This window comes from Chrysemys picta, chromosome 8 (genome assembly GCF_011386835.1).
Source record: "Chrysemys picta bellii isolate R12L10 chromosome 8, ASM1138683v2, whole genome shotgun sequence".
In the NCBI taxonomy this organism is placed as follows: Eukaryota; Metazoa; Chordata; order Testudines; family Emydidae; genus Chrysemys; species Chrysemys picta.
In genome coordinates, this window is record NC_088798.1 from 47,801,782 (window position 1) to 47,821,505 (window position 19,724).

Below are 19,724 nucleotides of genomic sequence, written 5' to 3' on the forward strand. Positions count from 1 at the left end.
AGATTTTCATTGTACAGAGAAATCCAAGAAGAAAGCAAACAGTGCATACAGAGTAAAATTGTCTCATTTTAAATTAATTTAGTTAGCAGCACAGGACTTTCTGAACACAAGATACCTTTAGGCTTGGTCTACACTAAACCCCCAAATCGAACTAAGGTACGCAACTTCAGCTACGTGAATAACGTAGCTGAAGTCGACGTACCTTAGTTCGAACTTACCGCCGTCCAGACCCGGCAGGCAGGCTCCCCCGTCGACTCCGCGTACTCCTCGCAGCAAGCAGGATTACCGGAGTCGACGGGGAGCACTTCTGAGTTCGATTTATCGCGTCCAGACTAGACGCGATAAATCGAACCCAGAAGTTCGATTGCCTGCCGCCGAACCAGCGCGGTAAGTATAGACAAGCCCTTAGTTTAAGGATTCATCTACACCATATGGTCACACAACATGGTTCCATATGGTAATGAAATGGGGTATTATATTGAAAGTGCTATGTTAGAAGAATTTTATGGTGGCCAACTCAAGCACTCAAAATTTACAAAAGGACAGTGAAACCTTAATTCAGCCTCCTTGAGAGAATGCATATGGCAGTTTTGCCCATCATCACATAGGAAGCCCAGTATTGCAAACCCTAAGGATTCCAAAATCTTGGATGATGCTATCCAAAATCTTAATTTGTCTTAAAACTCATGAGATTTAAAAAAATAATAATAAATGTTGGGTTCATTTAATCTTTGGTTTGTGAACCTTTATGGTTCACGTTCTCAAAGTTCTTTCCATAACCACGAGGATCAGGAACTTTTTTTTTTTTTTAATTATTAAACAAAATCTGAGATTCTCACATAACATGACTGCAGGAACTGATACTAGGAAACACCGCCAAATATTGTGAGACTTGACGTCTGAAGAGTTGGCCACACTCGAAGTTTGTGGCCGTGCCAGAGATAGAATCTAGCTTTCCTGGGTATTCATCCAGCCCTTTAAATGCAGAACAAGATTATTTTCTTGCTATACTCTGCCTCATTTACTATCCAGCCTGTGCACTGATGAAAGCAGGATTCCTGCAGAACAAATGTGTGATCAAATTAAAGTAAAGTAATTACAGACTGTATACAGCAATTTATATCCGATTGCCGTAACCAGATTCTCATATGGATGGTAATCCAAAGGTCACATTGCAAATTCAGTTTAGAAGCATCACAGACAACCACACTTACACTTTAAATGTATTGTATGGTAAACTGAAATCCATTTAGAAGACAAACGTCCTTGCTGTACTGTACAATAGTGATCAGAGTTATTAAATTACTACAAGTTAAGATCTATGACAGACCCAACGTGTGGTTGAAGCACCATTCTTAATTCTACTTTTTAGGCCTAAACATTTCTGTGTTTAACAACTCACTTCAAAATTATTTTATTGACAGCTCCCCCACAGTTGCAAGTCAGCTGGAGGCTGTGCTATACAATTAATGCATAATTAAAAGCCTCCTCAATGGCTGTAACCCTTCGCTTACATTGGCTTCAATTCAATTTTGCTTTAATGTAAAACTCTGAGTCGTCTCCAACTCATTCCTCCGAGAAACCCATAATGCTGCCTCAATATTCTGAACTACAAGAGAAGAGACGTTAATGGACAAGAGATATTATACAAAAAACAGACGAAAAAATGACAATCAAAATAGTGATGCAGGAAAAATTTAGATCAGACACATAAAAGCATTACATGAATAACTGATATCCTGCAGAATGTTTCACTGTTGAATTCCAAGCTTCTATAGCAATGCAACCACCATTTTCAAAATCTGATCAAAAAGCAAAATAAAATGTGTCAAGTGCATGTCAATTAACTTGCCAAGTTAGTTTTCAGTAACCTTTACCCAAGCTTTCCAGGAAAGTAGCACAAAACATGTTTCTGGTTCTATTCTGAAACAGTGACAAAAGTTAGTCAGTCCAATAATCTACAGCTTTAAATTCCTTAGACTTTCAAAGCTACGTAAGATATGTTCTACATCAATGTGGTCCATGCAGAAAGCTGGTATTCTTATATAGACACCAACTTGAAATCTCTTTTTTTTTTTTTAAAGATTAGTTACAGATACTATACCTGCCCCAGAACCCCACACACATTTTTGAGACTTTAAAAATCTCATTTCCCTCAGCTCTTGCTGTCTGAAGTACATTTCAGGCAAAAGGGGTAAATAACCACACGGGAAAATCAGTTATACTGAGTATATATGAAGTGTTGTCAGATGCACAAAATAAACAACTAAAATATACAGAAAAGGTTTTTTTTTAATCTGTTACTAACAGCTAAAATGTTACTTGGACTGGAAGTGAGTAATACATTTTCAAAGTGAAGTGTGATGTTTAAGATGACAAACACTTTAAAACACTTACGGTTGGGAAGTAGCATATACCTACAGTCCTGCGCTTGGGACAGTGTTGGAATTATTATTTGAAATTATTCATATTAATATGGAAACCAAACACCAATTTAACCAAAAATTCCTTTATTAAGTCTAAAGGACTTATACAATTGCTTTAAATATGCTTGAAGAGCCTAAATAATAAGCAGTTTACTACATCCAAACAGTTACAAAACATTTATAAGCATTTGATAAAGATACTTGCAAACGGGCTAAACCCAGGGTGCTTAGATTCACATTGGTCGGCTCCAACGTGGTCAGGAAGATATAAGCAGTGAACCCTTTAAGAGTTTATTTTTTACAACCTTTAACAAAGTGATGCCATTGCCAATTACTGACTTCAGCTAAAAATCAATTTGAGACAGTTCATCCTTATTTCCAGTCTTAATCCAGGTAAGATTTACAACCTCCTATCTCGCCAAGACCTCCTCCCCTCCTTCTTGCTGACCAGTAGTTTGTCTTTTGCACCTGGGTTCACACAGGCCCTACATTTTGAGGTAATAATGGTGTGTGGGGTGGGAAAGGCCATGTTGGCTCATTTTAAGACAGATCTCTTTTGTCTTATTCAAAACCATCTGCAGTCACCCCTATTGGTCAGAGGCCTTCTTTTTAGAAGCGTCCCCTTATCTTATGAGTTATTCTTTGAACCAGACATACTTCCTACTTCACTCCTTCTGGTCTTTTAATTCATTATTTTCAAGGCCTTCCTTCTACTTGCAAGTAAGGGCCTTTCTTTACAACACATATATTTCCTTAAGATAACCTTAATTTTTTAATTTAATATGTATGCTACAGAGAGCATGGTGAGGGACCATTTTATATAATATGCAAGAGGCACTGTGCTTTAGGATGGTTTAATGCTTCCAGAACTACACTGTAGGCGTGGCTTGACACAAATAATTAAACATGGGGGGAGGCTTCATTTTCTGAGGCCTTGGCTACACTTACCCGGTAGTTCGGCGGCGAGCGATCGAACTTCTGGGTTCGACTTATCGCGTCTAGTCTGGACGCGATAAGTCGAACCCGGAAGTGCTCGCCGTCGACTGCGGTACTCCAGCTCGGCGAGAGGAGTACCGCGGAGTCGACGGGGGAGCCTGCCTGCCGAGTGTGGACCAAGGTAAGTTCGAACTAAGGTACTTCGAACTTCAGCTACGTTATTCACGTAGCTGAAGTTCCGTACCTTAGTTCGAATTAGGGGGTTAGTGTAGACCTGGCCTGAAAGACGGGATTAGGGAAGTAACTAAATCAGCAGGCTACAAACAGAATGTTTGTGCTAAATTAAGTAAATGGGTCAGCAAGCCAAAAGAAAGACTATCTGAGCTTGCTAAGATAATAGGGGAAACACCAAGGGAACCTTTTACTAAAAACAAGAAAATAATGGACAAAAGTTGACAGCACAAAGATGAGGTAAAGAGTAAAGCTGAACATGGACAGGGCATGGACAAAGCATGCTGCACAGGGAGATTGGTTCCAGCAAAGTAGCCAAGTCAGACCCAAAACATGTGATTCAATGTACAGTGAATGTGATGTGCAAATATATGACGGTATGGGGTCTCTGTTTAACTTTGGATGTTTATAGCCAAGGCCCCCACCCTAACATATGTGCCATCTTTCCCTTCCTTGCCAGCTACTACACTTAGTCCAAATTGTGTACTTCAGAGAGCAATACTATTACATGATGACAAATAAGCAAACTTTACATGTGTGGTATACCCTGTACCCACCCCTACATTTGAATCTGATCAACTCAGCGTGGCTTTGCTTTATGCCAAATAAAAGAGCCTGAGTGATGAGACTGGAGTCAAACTGAGTTCTTGGGGAATCAGGTGGAAGAGATCTCGGAGGCTACTCCAACAGCCACTTCCAATGGCAGATGAATGGAAGATAAGGAAGAGGAAACAGTAAAGACTGTGATAGCCCTACCCTCTTTTCCTCACCTTCTTCACAGAAGATAAGGGCAGAAGCAGAGGCTTTGGGATCCTGGCACTCTTGCCCTCCCTTAGGCATCCAAAAGGGGTACAGCACTCTTCCCCTACAGGACTGATTTCCAAAACAAAGTATGCACAGGGCCACGTACACCTATTTTTGAGTAGACCCGAAAACTGATTATTGGAGAATGCAAGTTGCATTCTCACAAAAACCTGGCATTTTCATCCCACTTCGAAAAGACTCAAAAGCAGGCAACTATGATTAGGTCTCATATTATCATGACTACTTTTATAAAATACACAACACATTTACTAGTCTACATAACATTAAATAAAACTACACTAGACTTGACAAAAGTGAACAAGTGCACCAAATCTGTACGCTCAAATTATTGTAAACAAAAATGTATCTTTTCTTTTTGCACGCAATTTTGATAATCAGTTCCACATTTATTATTTTAGTATGACGGGGACCTCAGCTCACTACAATAGTGGGTGCAGTATAAGAATCTAAATAGAACAAAATAAGAGCAGGATGAGGCAAGGGATGATATATAGTCACCAAAGAGAAAACTGCAGGAAAATATTAAGTTACTAGCTAGAGAGGGGTCTGGAATGCTTTTGTACTTTTTACTTAAAAAAAATATTGTCAGGACAGTCCTTTTCTAATCAATCATTTTTGGTAGGAACTGGAACTGTAAACTGCCAATCTGTCCATAGCATTATGCATTTCAATTCTATGGTTTCCTACAATTTAAAAAAATAAACTGCAGATGCTTCTGTCTGCAAATGGAATGCTGGTATCTGAGATGATTTCCAAGGAAGGTTGTTTTAGTATGCAGACTACACACAAAAATGATGCATATTTTACATATACAAGCTCAACTTAAATTCCATTTTATTATAAGTTTAAATGATTCAGCTTTAAGTACAAGAAGTAAAACTAAAATTAGTTCTAAAATAAAGACTTAGACAGGATCCATTTGTATGATGACCAAATACACTGGTCTACAATTTTTGAGAAGTCATCTGCTTCAGAGATAAAATGTGCTATTTATTATGTATTTTGATGTGCTGAATTCAAATATGACAATTAAAACAACTGGTTGGCTACTGTTTCTAAGATATTTAAGTTTTTACATTTTATGTCTATGTATATTGTGTAGATAGAGTTTTAATCATAAATTGTAAACCTAGGTCTTTTCATGTGTTTATGGTTGCTTTACATGATAATATTTCACCTGTCCTGTTTATGGAACACTTTAAAAATCAGCAAAAGGGTTATATAAATAAAATTTATTATGAAACAAAAGGCAAAAAACTATTCTGTACATAGTTTAGTCCTATTCAGTGTCTACTCGGCGCTTCTTGGCCATTGGTCATAGTTTATGCACCTCAAAAGTTGTTTCATGTTGTCATAGGTTTCCTTCAGATGGACTGCATGACCAACTGGAATTGATGGCAAAACATTGCCATTATGCAATAAAACAGCTTTGAGACTCGTCTTCGATGAATCAATGAACAGTCTCCACTCATCTGGATCGTGAACGATGTTGAGGGCTGCCATCACACCATCGATGTTGTTGCAGGCTACAAGATCACCTTCCATGAAGAAGAATGGGACGAGATCCTTTTGACGGACACGGAACATGGAAACCCTAACATCACCTGCCAGGAGATTCCACTGCTGTAGTCTGGAGCCCAACAGCTCTGCCTTACTCTTGGGTAGTTCCAAATCCCTGACAAGGTCATTCAGTTCACCTTGTGTTATAAGGTGTGGTTCAGAGGAGGAGGATGGGAGAAAATGTGGGTCCTGTGACATTGATGCTTCAGGACCAGAAGTTTCATCCTCTTCCTCGTCTGACTCAAGTGAGAATGATTCTAGTGCATCAGGAACTGGCAGTCCTTCTCCGTGGGTACTGGGCGTATAGCTGATGGAATGTTTGGATAATGCACAGTCCACTTTTTCTTCTTTGACACACCTTTCCCAATTGGAGGCACCATGCAGAAGTAACAATTGCTGGTATGATCTGTTGGCTCTCTCCAAATCATTGGCACTGCAAAAGGCATAGATTTCCTTTTCCTGTTCAACCACTGGCGAAGATTTGGTGCACAAGTGTTGCAGCATATGTGTGGGGCCCACCTCTTGTCCAATTTTTCAGCCAAAATAAAGGTGATAGGCTTTCTTAACCATAGTGGTTATACTGCGCTTTTGTGATGCAAAAGTCACTTCACCACCAACATAGTAGAAGTTATCTGCACTGTTCACACAAGTACGAGGCATCTCTGCTCACTTTGGCTAAACGGAAATGTGTCCCTTTGCAAAATCAAACACTGACAAATAAGAGAGCACGACACTGTATGATTTCTAGAGCTGATATAGGGCAATTTGTTCAGCAGGGTGATGTAAGCTTCGTTATGATTGCATCATCCATGACTTCTAGGAATAACATGATGCAATTCATATCATGTATGACGCAATACCAGCTTCAGATTGCATCATTCATTGTTTTGCCTAAAAAGCAAGTACTGTCCAAACCCAGTCATAGATTTATTCATAGATCCAGTCAAAGATGTATTTTAGTCATTTCTGGTTAAATTGAGATCCCTTCCCTTTATAACTCACTTATCCTCCGCCATTCCCAAGTCAAGGGTCATATATAGTGACCCAATAGCATATCTTGAAAACTAGAGCCAATCAACAATTTTAAGCATCATTTTTATTCTCAGTGACCCAGAATTAGTAAAGTTTGACTACATTTATTTCAGAAGCATTTTGGCAGTAGAGCAGTGATATGAAAGGCCTAGCCAAACATTCCTGTGCTTACGAACAAACTTTACAAAAAAAATCTAAACACTGGATAATGCACTGGGTCCTTTTAGGATTATCTACAAATATACAGTTGTGAGCACTGTTGACTACAGCTTGCAATTGACTAACTTATGTTTGGCCATCCAACATATTGAAAGTCTAACTGTTTTAAAGTTCAGAGACATGAGGTGAGAGATGCATCTTGTCTCTCTAATAATCGGAGACCAATACAGCTACAATATCACTGTAAACATTTTAAAATTTGATCATTAATGGTCCCCTTTATGATTTTTCAGTTTTTCCTCCTAGTTTCTTTTTGTAAATCTAATCAAGAAAAGTTAACTCTTCATATCTATTCAGAATCCATCACTCCAAAAATTGGCACCTAAAGTGGTCGCATAAATAAGCATTGTTTTATATACACAAACTTTTATGAATGAGAGACTGAAATTAATACGGCTTCATTAATTCTTACTTCAATTGGCAATGCCACTCACGTTCTTACAAAAAAACGGCACTTTTAGGTCTCATATTACCATGATTGTACTTTATAAAATACACCACAACACATTTACTAGTTTACAAAGTGTCAAATAAAACTAAATTAAACTTGACAAAATAAGTGAGCAAACGACATTTTATAATGCATTATCCTTGAGACTTACATCCAACTTGTTCACTTAACAGCAAATCTGTAAAGTCTGATAAATCACACTGTCTCTCTTGGTCATTAGTGTGAATTAGTGCACTTGTACTGTAACTAGAAATCACTTCAAAGGCCTTGTTTACACTAGGACTTTAACACAGATTGAAATGGAGTAGAGACTACTGCTATTTGTGGATTATGGTGTTTCTCATCACAGAATCCCAGAGACTGATAGACCAGAGGCCAGTTATGATTCTTCAGGAGTCTACATGTTGGGCATATATACCTTTTATACCTCCATATATTATTCCTACAGTTGATGCTGTGCATAGTCAATCCCCCATTCTAACATATGCGCGCTCTTTCCCTTCCTTGCCAGCTATTACACTTTAGACCAAATTTTGTACTTCAAAGTGCAATGTGAAAATTACATGATGGCAACTAAATATTTTTTAGTGAATTATATCAGTGTTAGCATCAAAATGAACATAATGGTTACACTATGGTCTTCAATTTGCATCTTGCTAATACAATTTTAGTTTCACTTCTGCTCTATATATCCTGCAGCAAAATGTAGCTTCCAAACTTCCTTTAGCATTAGCAGTTCTTAACACAGAAAAAAATGGGTTAGAAAGCTGCCATGTGTAATATTTATGGGTAGCAGATTGAAAAAAAATTAAATACTTGGCACTTATAAATAAGCAGGTGTCCTTTATTATTTCTTCTAAAGAGACTTGCTCTCCGCAAAGAATAAAAATTAAGCATTGCTAACAGGTGGATACAACATGTGTCTCCAGGTGTCCCTCATGAACAGTTACAGCTCTGATAAATGTGTCCAAATAGATTTCTTGAAAATTAATGAAGTATTTGCACCAGTAACATCCTTCTTGTTTTTAATTACTTTTGTAATTATGTTACCCTTCCCATTTTTCATTTGTTTATGCAAAACAACCAAACGTTTTTCAATAACTTAGTGTAACTATACATGCTATCAGCTAAAAGATGGAAGTTAAAAGGACAACCCTGGCTAGTGACATGTACGTGCTCCCCAGAAAACAAGCGACAACTATGGAACTAAACTCCCCAAACACTAATGTACATTAACACTCAACGTAATCACCTTTAAAAGAGTTACTATGATTCACAAGCATTATGTGGGAGGAGAGGCTGATTAAACTATTAACTAGAGCAGCATTTTAAGTAGTAGTTGACCAGTAAATTAAAGTATATTATTGTGCTGTGTGAAAATAGTGTTTTGGTTAGGTCATCTGTATTAAAATATATTCAAAGGAAGCAAATATATCCCACTTTTGCCACAACTGGTCATCTATAAATTCAATTGTGACAGACATGGTTACTATGGGTGATGACAACAATTCTGACATGGCACTGGATTTAGAAGAGAACATTAAAATGCAATAAAAACTACAAAGACAAAAGAAAGAGTTATGTAAATGATTATATTCCCAGATATAAATGTTAGTTTATAGTTAAAGGTATTAAATATAGACCAATACACTTAAAACCAATGTTGTTTTTATAAATAGAGATTTATCAGAAATATTACACAGGCAGGAATTGCAAAGGTAGGGTAATTTGTGGAACCTTGTCACTGAGCCTGTATTATCACCCTGAATCAATGGAACTATGCTGCCTAAAGAAGTGGGTAGGATGGTGCAAGCAGAAGAGGGATCTCTAATGGAAAGAATAAAAAATGCACAGAAGTTATGTGTATGCAACTTCCTCTCCATACTCTTATAAACCATTTTCTTCTCCACATTCTTATAAACTAAAAATCAGTATGTAAATGAATCAGATATTGTCATAAGATACATGCTGTGTACAGCTTTACATTCTAGAATAGTATAAAACCTGCAGAGATTATACTGCAAACCTTAACTTGCTCCTATTCCAGTGCTGTAAACCTTGTGGCCATTTAAACTCCGTGTGCACTAAATTAATCTCTTCTGTGTTTCAGAGCCGACATAGCATGTGCATACTTTTGTGTGTGTGTATATGTATATTATACATACACATGTACACACATGCACATTTTGAAACATGATCACCACGTGTACAGTATACTTTGTGCTTGTCTAATTTAAACGTTGGTTGCACATACCAATTCTCACGTGTAGCACTCCAACTACATTTACAGTCATTAAGGCAAATTAGTTTGGTTACGGTTTAAAGTTAGAAAAAATAGGAAAGTATGATTTACAGAAGTTTTTTGAAGTTTACAAAATATTAATGTGCAGCCAAAGTTTCATTTTACAGCCTTTGATGTCTCAAAGTAGTATCAAATTAGCTGAAGAGGGGCTCTGACAGTCACAGCAAATTAAACTGTTTCCTTGAATCCTTTTCTTCCACTTCCAGTTTATAGAATTTGCCTTCTCCCTCAATCTGATTTTTTTTTTTGGTCTCTTTTACACACACGAAACCTGTGTTTAAGCTCTTCCATTAACCTTCACTTCCTTTACTTCTGTAGGAAGCAGATTGTGCTACAGTGGTCAGATTGCTCTGAGGGCTTGTTTACTCAGCAAAGTTCAATAATTTTAACTACACCTTTACCTCGATATAACGCTGTCCTCGGGAGCCAAAAAATCTTACCGCGTTATATTGAACTTGCTTTGATCGACTGGAGTGCGCAGCCCCTCCCCCCCGGACCATTGCTTTATCGTGTTATATCGGGTCGCGTTATATCGAGGTAGCGGTGTATACTGGTTCAGTTAAAGCGGTACAACTGCCCCAGTGCGTACACAGTTATACCGGCACAAAAATGCTTCATACTGATTAGCTATTTCCATACACTATATAAGACATCGTATACCAGTATAACTGGAACCAGACTAATGATTGTACTGGTATAACTTTTTTCCATTAAAAAATCGCACCCTCTCTAACCAAAATAGTTTCACCAAAACAGTATAAGTTTTTAGTCCAGGTCCTAGGATCAGAAAATCCACAGAATATTTCTGCCGGATGCTGCAACACTTCACAAGAGTTTCTATAGGTTCACTGCAATGAGCACATACTCCTAGTGCACCTTCAATGCCAACTACTTCAGTTCAGCATAAAGTAATAATTCATGTCTGGTTTTCTTCGGTGAGCTGTGACTGGGTATATTTGGAGTTCAGACACTTCAAAGTGCACAATGTAGCCTCAAAAGATCCTAGGGCAACAACTTGCCATGTCTCAGCAAGGAAAAAAAATCACTTTTAAAGAACACAGCATATAATTTATAAAGGGCTCCATTAATGAAGTGTTAATAGTGGGGGAAGAAATGTCCTTTTCATTTTTTGAGTAGTTCCTGTCAAGCCAATTTATTTATGGGAATACATTTCTAAGCAATAAACTTCTTTTAGACCCACAGAAGTAATGGCTGGTGAGAAATACGCAACTTTGCACATTATGATCTACTGACCTATTACATTTTTAACCAGAATTGTAGTTAGTTACACTGGAATAGCAGTTGGTTCAGCCATGCTGAGTTTAATTTTAGACTGTCGGTTGGATGTGCTTCTTTAAAAAACAGCTATCATAATGCTATAGCATCATAGTTTGCAGGGTATCGAAATGATGGGAGAATTTATTACTTCAGCAGTATTTCTATGTGCTAGTTTACTTTGCTATAAATATTTCAAGTTCTTGCTTTATTTATTTTTTAAGTAACACATGAACTCACCCATTCTTTGTGTGAAGGGCAACTCATTCCCTATTTAGCAATGATTTAGAGAATGGGTAAAATTTACCATTTAAAAAGAGAAGAATAAAAAAGTCTGCCTTTAGACATTAACACTTCCTTCCAGTCAATGTATTTAGTTGGATCAGAGGTGACCATTCTTGCAAATAACATTCATGCTAATACTTTTACCTACCATTCAAGGATGCCTATGCTTTCTTAAAATTTGAACTGTAAAATTAAAATTCAGTTGTCAGGAGACAATAGATACCACTTCTTGAATTACTACTACTCTGGCTAGATCTTTATATCCGAAGACAATCTTTTATAAAGCATTATTTAGTCAACTACTTACTTTAAATCCTGCAGAAGGTCTTTTGCATTAAGCATAGTTATTAAAGAAGTTGTAGCTGCTGGAATAATGATTATGGGAGTTCGAGATCCTGTAGAGAGAGAATACAAAAAGGCAAATATAATTTTAACAAAATGCAATTAAAAAATTGTATCACTTGCCTTACAGCTCAAAATTGGGAAAGAATATCAAAATCCTCTCCATCTTCAGCATTCTCAATTCAGGATAAAAATGTATATTTACATGAAGGTTTGCCTTTATAAAAGGGACTTGTGCAGCTATAAGTAACTCACCTTTTTTCTGGTTTGGAGGTGGTCTTGCTTGGGAAACTGTAAAACAGAAAATATTAATGACTGACATATAAACACAAATGCTTATCATATACCACTCATAGGAGTAACTATGTACCAAGGTGAACAAAGGATTCACAATTGGTACTTGGAGGATAAACATCTTTGGTATTAATAAAATAATCCTGAAACAGTTAAATCCACTTAGGTCAAAAAGTTTACTGAAACTAATCCATACACTTTTCTCTTGCCCATCCCCATCTCATATCAACAAAACAACACACACTACTAAGGATTTTCAATGGCAGAAAGTTACATGACTATTTCATTGTGCATGATGTGGGACTGAGTTGAGGATCTATGCATGAAGAAATAATTTTCACAGAGCCTCATCCTTTTACTAGTGGCAGTGGTGGCAAATGACAGTATGAAAACTTGGTTGCCCTTTAATACACAGAGTTCACAATTGCCAAATTTGAACATCCACTGTTGGGGGCATGTTTAGTGTCCCCAACAATCTGGATTAGATGAGCTCCTCAGATGTCAGGTACAATAAAGCACGGCATATAGGCATAGCAGCCCTCAGACTGAAAAGATGGCCAGAAATCATCAAGAAGATTTAACAACTGCATTATGGTAGAAATCCCTTCAACAGATGGGGAACATATAACCCTAAGCTTCGACACAGGGTTTTCTCTTCTTGTTTTCAGGCTTCCAAGTTCAGTGACCTGCTCACATGGGAGATATTCCAGTTCAAGTGTGGAGTTATTTCATGGCTAGAAAATGAATGCAGCCATGGCTCACTTTAAACAACCTGGTAAAATCAGACCCACTATGAAAGTTTTATAGTAATGAGCTCTCTTCTAGTACATTAGTTTTCTTTGGCCATCTCTTCCAACCATGCCAGCTCAGGTCAAGATAAAACAGTGCTGGCCTTGGTACTACTACTGAATAGGCTGGCTTGCTGTTGATTAGTACTCCCATAGATTACTTTTCTGTGAAAAGTCCACACCATTTTCAGGACTCCAAACAAACTTGCTGCTGAGGACGAGAATTCTTATCATTTGGGTTTAGCCTAGTTCAGAAATTAGAGAAAGTACAATATACCTTCAAGTCACAACTGGTACTAAGCATGATAAATTTCCTTAATTGATTTCCAGTGTTGTAACACACCTATTCGTGCTTATTTATGACCAACTGTTTCAGAACCTAGCTGTGTTACTTAAGTATTCACCCCACACACACACACACACACCCCTACCATCAGAAGATAGGGACCATATTTTTAATTATCTCTACCTGACACTGTCAAAACCATGGAAATAACTGGTCACACCACTTAACTATAAGGTCTGCAATGGTTTAGTAACTTCATTAATTAATATTAAAATATATGCCATTTTAAATATTAAAATAATCCTAAATAAATACCGTTTCTTTTTGGAAGACATGAAGCTGTATTCGGCCACCTGGCTTTAACATTAAATAAACTATTATATACAACAAAAACACTATAAAAAAATTCTAAAATTTAAACAAAAAAATCTGATACGTCTCCAGCTCAAGTGCAACAAAATACTTTCATTTGATGGACCAAGCAAACATTCCCTGCAGACATATTCCTGATACCTGCTCTGCTATTAGTTTAATATCTTAAAGAATGAGGAAACAAAGTGTCGCAGGATGGGCATGATATGAATCCATTTTGAAGCAAAAATCCAAGAGACATACTTGCTCCAGATCTTTAATACCTCTGTTCTTAATTCTCTTTGCATCTTACAATATATGGAAGGCTAACTAGGGGGCAACACCAACATAACCTTTTTTAATATACAAATACACAGGTCTGTCAGTTAACGCGTGTGAAATTTCATCTAGCAGTGTGGCCATGTTGATGACAGTGGTTTATCCATTTGGATTTCTGCTCTTGCTATTTCTACCCTTTTCATAACCTTGTTTGTCAGTTCCAAATACATTCATATTCTCAACAGCCCTAGTGAGATAAATATGATAGACAGGGTGACCTTTCTAGCACTGAAACAACTGGGAAAATAAAAAAGAACAAAAAAAGGAATCACAATAACACAGCACAATCTAAAAATAATTTAGATGATTCAATACTTAATAGACTTTCATGGGGAAACTATTTTACAAAAGCAAATCTTTAAGCATTACTTTCACTAAAAAGATCCCAAGGAATTAACAAGGTATTTACCCACAACATCTGGTGATCTACCCAGGCCACACAAAGCAGCAGTTTTATATCTTGCTTTAGCAACATCTCTATTCACTGCTTAGTGAAAAGCTTAAAGAGCATCACTAAATTTATTTGACAAAGCTATGAAAAAAATTCTTGCCTAACGCTTCCCAAAACAATATGGCCTTTGCAAACATCTTCACAGTATCTACACCTGACCAAGTCCTGTAAACACAATTCCCCCAATCTTTCAAAATTTACCAGTTGTAATAGTCCACTTTTCTGAATGTGTGTATTTAACGTGAGCAAATCAATGACCACAACATTATGCTAACGTACTAGGGAATATCACAGATTACAAGATTAAAGGGGAGAAGAGAAAATAAATATGGCATTCCTTGGGGTATTCAGCACCAAAAAACTTAAAAATTCTATGCACAGTATTTTAAAATTCTGCGAATTCTATTTGTCAAAATAACACTACATAATCATAACAGTTTCAATTATTTTGGTAATTTATTTCAAAATACCTGTCATCAAGTAGGTCTGTAACAATACAGACACAAAAATTCTCCCAGGAGTAGAGAGTTAAGGAAACCTCTATGACAAGGCAGATCCTGTTTCTCTTCCCCCTTCCTCTCACCAGAGTGTGTGTGTGTGTGTGTGTGTGTGTGTGTGTGTGTGTGTGTGTGTGTGTGTGTGTGTGTGTGTGTCGGGCAGGGGGGAAGATGCGGACACCCAAAAGCCCAGACGTGCCCCCCCCCACAGCCAGTACACCCGCACCCACCCCCCAGAGCCCAGCCATGGGGCCCGCCCAGCCCAGACAACCCTCCCTCCCTCCCCCCACCATCCTCTACCTGAGTCCAGAGGGAGAAACATCCTAATGCACAGTCCCAGGGTTGCAGGAAGTTTCCTGCATGCTGCCCTCTCCTTCCTGCAGGGCATGCTGGGAACTGCAGTTGCCAGGACCCCTCTAGCTCTCTCCCCTCCCCCCAGCAGTGTTTTCTTTGTGAGAGCTGGGCTCTGCCAGGTCCCCTAGTGGTGGCTAGCAGCACTGCAGCCCATTTCTGTGGGGGAAAGGAAATTCTGCGCGCCTGTTAATTTCTGCAAAATTCTGCGTTGTGCAGTGGTGCAGAATTCCCCCAGGAGTAGTATGGGTTTCAGTATAGTGGGGCCAATATTAGTCTGAGACACTGTACTGTTGGGTTGGGATTGTTAAGTGGCTTCTAGTGTCACAATAAAATTGCTCTCTCCCCGCTCCCCACCATGGGGTCCCCTGGGTAAGCACCAGCATTGTATATTGCTGGTGCTTTGAGACGCACTGGAAAGAATGGGGAACGGTGTGCAAAGTCCACAGGTAAATGGGGAACATCAAGACCTGGGAGATGGGTTGGAAATAGGAGGGAGCATGGGCTATAATGGCAGAGAGAAAGGAGGGTCAGGGCAAAACTGCGAGGCAAGATCAAATCAGTATCTTAGATGCTTATATACAAATGTGAGAAGTATGGGTAATAAGCACGAAGAACTGGAAGTGCTAATAAATAAATACAACTATGACATTGTTGGCATCTCCGAAACTTGGTGGGGTAATACACAATTGGAATGTTGGTGTGGATGGGTACAGCTTGCTCAGGAAGGATAGACAGGGGAAAAAGGAAGGAGGTGTTGCCTTACATATTAAAAATGTACACACTTGGACTGGAGTGGAGCTGGACACAGGAGACAGAAGTGTTGAGTCTCTCTGGGTTAGGCTAAAAGGGGTAAAAAACAAGGGTGATGTCTTGCTACGAGTCTACTATAGGCCACCTAACCAGGTGGAAGAGGTGAATGAAGCTTTTTTTAAACAACTAACAAAATCATCCAAAGCCCAAGATCTGGTGGTGATGGGGGACTTCAACTATCCAGATATATGTTGGGAAAATAACAGCGCGGCACAGACTATCCAATAAGTTCTTGGACTGCATTGCAGACAACTTTTTATTTCAGAAGGTTGAAAAAGCTACGAGGGGGAAAGCGGTTCTAGACTTGATTTTAACAAATAGGGAGGAACTTGTTGAGAATTTGAAAGTAGAAGGCAGCTTGAGTGAAAGTGATCATGAAATCATAGAGTTCGCAATTCTAAGGAAGGGTAGAAGGGAGTACAGCAAAATAGAGACTATGGATTTCAGGAAGGCGGATTTTGGTAAGCTCAGAGAGCTGATAGGTAAGGTCCCATGGGAATCAAGACTGAGGAGAAAAACAACTGAGGAGAGTTGGCAGTTTTTCAAAGGGACACTATTAGGGGCCCAAAAGCAAGCTATTCTGCTGGGTAGGAAAGATAGAAAATGTGGCAAAAGACCACCTTGGCTTAACCACAAGATCTTGCACGATCTAAAAAATAAAAAGGAGTCATATAAAAAATGGAAACTAGGACAGATTACAAAGGATGAATATAGGCAAACATCACAGGAATGCAGGGGCAAGATTAGAAAGGCAAAGGCAAAAAATGAGCTCAAACTAGCTACAGGAATAAAGGGCAACAAGACGACTTTTTATCAATACATTAGAAACAAAAGGAAGACCAAGGACAGGTCCACTGCTCAGTGAGGAGGGAGAAACAGTAACAGGAAACTTGGAAACGGCAGAGATGCTTAATGACTTCTTTGTTTCGGTCTTCACCAAGAAGTCTGAAGGAATGCCTAACATAGTGAATGCTAATGGGAAGGGGGTAGGTTTAGCAGATAAAATAAAAAAAGAACAAGTTAAAAATCACTTAGAAAAGTTAGATGCCTGCAAGTCACCAGGGCCTGATGAAATGCATCCTAGAATACTCAAGGAGCTAATAGAGGAGGTATCTGAGCCTCTAGCTATTATCTTTGGAAAATCACGGGAGACGGGAGAGATTCCAGAAGGCTGGAAAAGGGCAAATATAGTGCCCATCTATAAAAAGGGAAATAAAAACAACCCAGGAAACTACAGACCAGTTAGTTTAACTTCTGTGCCAGGGAAGATAATGGAGCAAGTAATTAAGGAAATCATCTGCAAAAACTTGGAAGATAGTAAGGTGATAGGGAATAGCCAGCATGGATTTGTAAAGAATAAATCATGTCAAACCAATCTGATAGCTTTCTTTGATAGGATAACGAGTCTTGTAGATAAGGGTGAAGCTGTGGATGTGATATACCTAGACTTTAGTAAGGCATTTGATACGGTCTCACATGATATTCTTATTGATGAACTAGGCAAATACAATTTAGATGGGGCTACTATAAGGTGGGTGCATAACTCGCTGGATAACCGTACTCCGAGTTGTTATTAATGGTTCCCAATCCTGCTGGAAAGGTATAACAAGTGGGGTTCCGCAGGGGTCAGTTTTGGGACCGGCTCTGTTCAATATCTTCATCAATGACTTAGATATTGGCATAGAAAGTACGCTTATTAAGTTTGCAGATGATACCAAACTGGGAGGGCTTGCAACTGCTTTGGAGGATAGGGTCATAATTCAAAATGATCTGGACAAATTGGAGAAATGGTCTGATGTAAACAGGATGAAGTTTAACAAAGACAAATGCAAAGTGCTCCACTTAGGAACAATCAGTTTCACACATACAGAATGGGAAGAGACTGTCTAGGAAGGAGTACGGCAGAAAGCGATCTAGGGGTTATAGTGGACCACAAGCTAAATATGAGTCAACAGTGTGATGCTGTTGCAAAAAAAGCAAACGTGATTCTGGGATGCATTAACAGGTGTGTTGTGAACAAGACATGAGAAGTCTGGTTAGGCCTCAACTGGAGTATTGTGTCAGGTTCTGGGCACCGCATTTCAAGAAAGACGTGGAGAAATTGGAGGGGGTCCAGAGAAGAGCAACAAGAATGATTAAAGGTCTTGAGAACATGACCTATGAAGGACTGAAAGAACTGGGTTTGATTAGTTTGGAAAAGAGAAGACTGAGAGGGGACATGATAGCAGTTTTCAGGTATCTAAAAGGGTGTCATAAGGAGGAGGGAGAAAACTTGTTCACCTTAGCCTCTAAGGATAGAACAAGAAGCAATGGGCTTAAACTGCAGCAAGGGAGGTTTAGGGTGGACATTAGGAAAAAGTTCCTGTCAGGGTGGTTAAACACTGGAATAAATTGCCTAGGGAGGTTGTGGAATCTCCATCTCTGGAGATATTTAAGAGTTAGTTAGATAAATGTCTATCATGGATGGTCTAGACAGTATTTGGTCCTGCCATGAGGGCAGGGGACTGGACTCGATGACCTCTCGAGGTCCCTTCCAGTCCTAGAATCTATGAATTCAGGGAGGGTTGAAGGTGTGAGTGTGGAGTGAAAGATTTCTTTGCAGGTTGCGAGAGGCCGAAGAGGGAGAAAGAGAGAAGAGAGTGGGTTAACTCGATGCTCCAGCTAGGTCCAAAGATAAGACGCTGACTTCAGCCCAAGGCCACGGCACACAACCGACTCTCGGCTGCCTGCCAAGAAAGACAGGGGCCTGGATTCCAACCCCGACCAGCTGTGAGAAAGGAGGATTCGGCTGAACAGAACTGCCGGGGCTCCGAAAATGAGTGAGACGGCGAAGGCCAGCGAGGGGGAAAACAGAGTCTTGCGCCCCTCACGCCAGTGTATTTTGGGAAAGCTGAGGAAGCCACAGATAGCCGGTTTGGACTGGGACAAAGAGCACAGGGAACAGAGGTCCCTGAACGAAATGCCCCCAAAAGAGCCCAGGACTTAAAACCCTCTTGAGAGCCGAAGCAAGTCAGAGATCAACAGCGGACCCTGGATGGCCTGTGCACAGGACAGAACTCTCGTCCACCTTTCCCCCTCTTCTTTTTACGTTACCCCCAGGCTTGGCCAGCCGTGGGTTGTGCATGTGAGAGTATGAAAGTGTGTTAGGGCATGGGGACTAACGCTTTCTTCCTTCCTTTGAGTGACGTGGGGAGCCCCTGCACTCACCGCTGTTATTTTATTAATAAAGCTTTAAAACTTAGTCACTTGGTGTGCTCCTTCATCTCCTCCCCTGACGATCCTGCGGCCTCAGCCTGATCACCTGACACCCCAGGCAGATTGGTAACAGAAATCTGTCACACCAGGTATACTTAGTCTTGGCTCAACATGGGGAGATGTTCTAGATGACCTCTCAAGGTCCCTTCCAACCCTACGTTTTTATGATTCTATGATATTGATGCACAATATGCTGTGTGTTATGATCAGTAATGGATTGGGGGAGGGAGGAAATTTTTCGATCCACAATGCTATTAAGAGTTTTTGCTCCTGCCTCACCACACCAGTTTTTGATTTTAGTCAACACCCTTCCACTATACCTCCCCTCCCTGAATCCGTCCCTTTCATCCCCCTCATATCCCTGATTCTTCTCTCAAATCCATCCTCTCCCACTCTCAGATTACTCCGTGCCATC

The 19,724-nt window shown here is 39.3% G+C and overlaps 1 protein-coding gene across 1 annotated transcript in view; it reads right to left on the reverse strand.

Moving 5' to 3' along the window:
• CDC73 (cell division cycle 73) overlaps window positions 1-19,724 on the reverse strand; it is a 182,376-nt gene that overhangs the window by 25,384 nt on the left and 137,268 nt on the right. The window contains exons 12-13 of the mRNA XM_005306881.5: window positions 12,140-12,175; window positions 11,850-11,937 (exon numbers count right to left, since the gene is read on the reverse strand). Of these exons, the coding sequence (XP_005306938.1) occupies window positions 11,850-11,937; window positions 12,140-12,175 (124 nt within the window). The remainder of the gene's footprint in view (window positions 1-11,849; window positions 11,938-12,139; window positions 12,176-19,724) is intronic.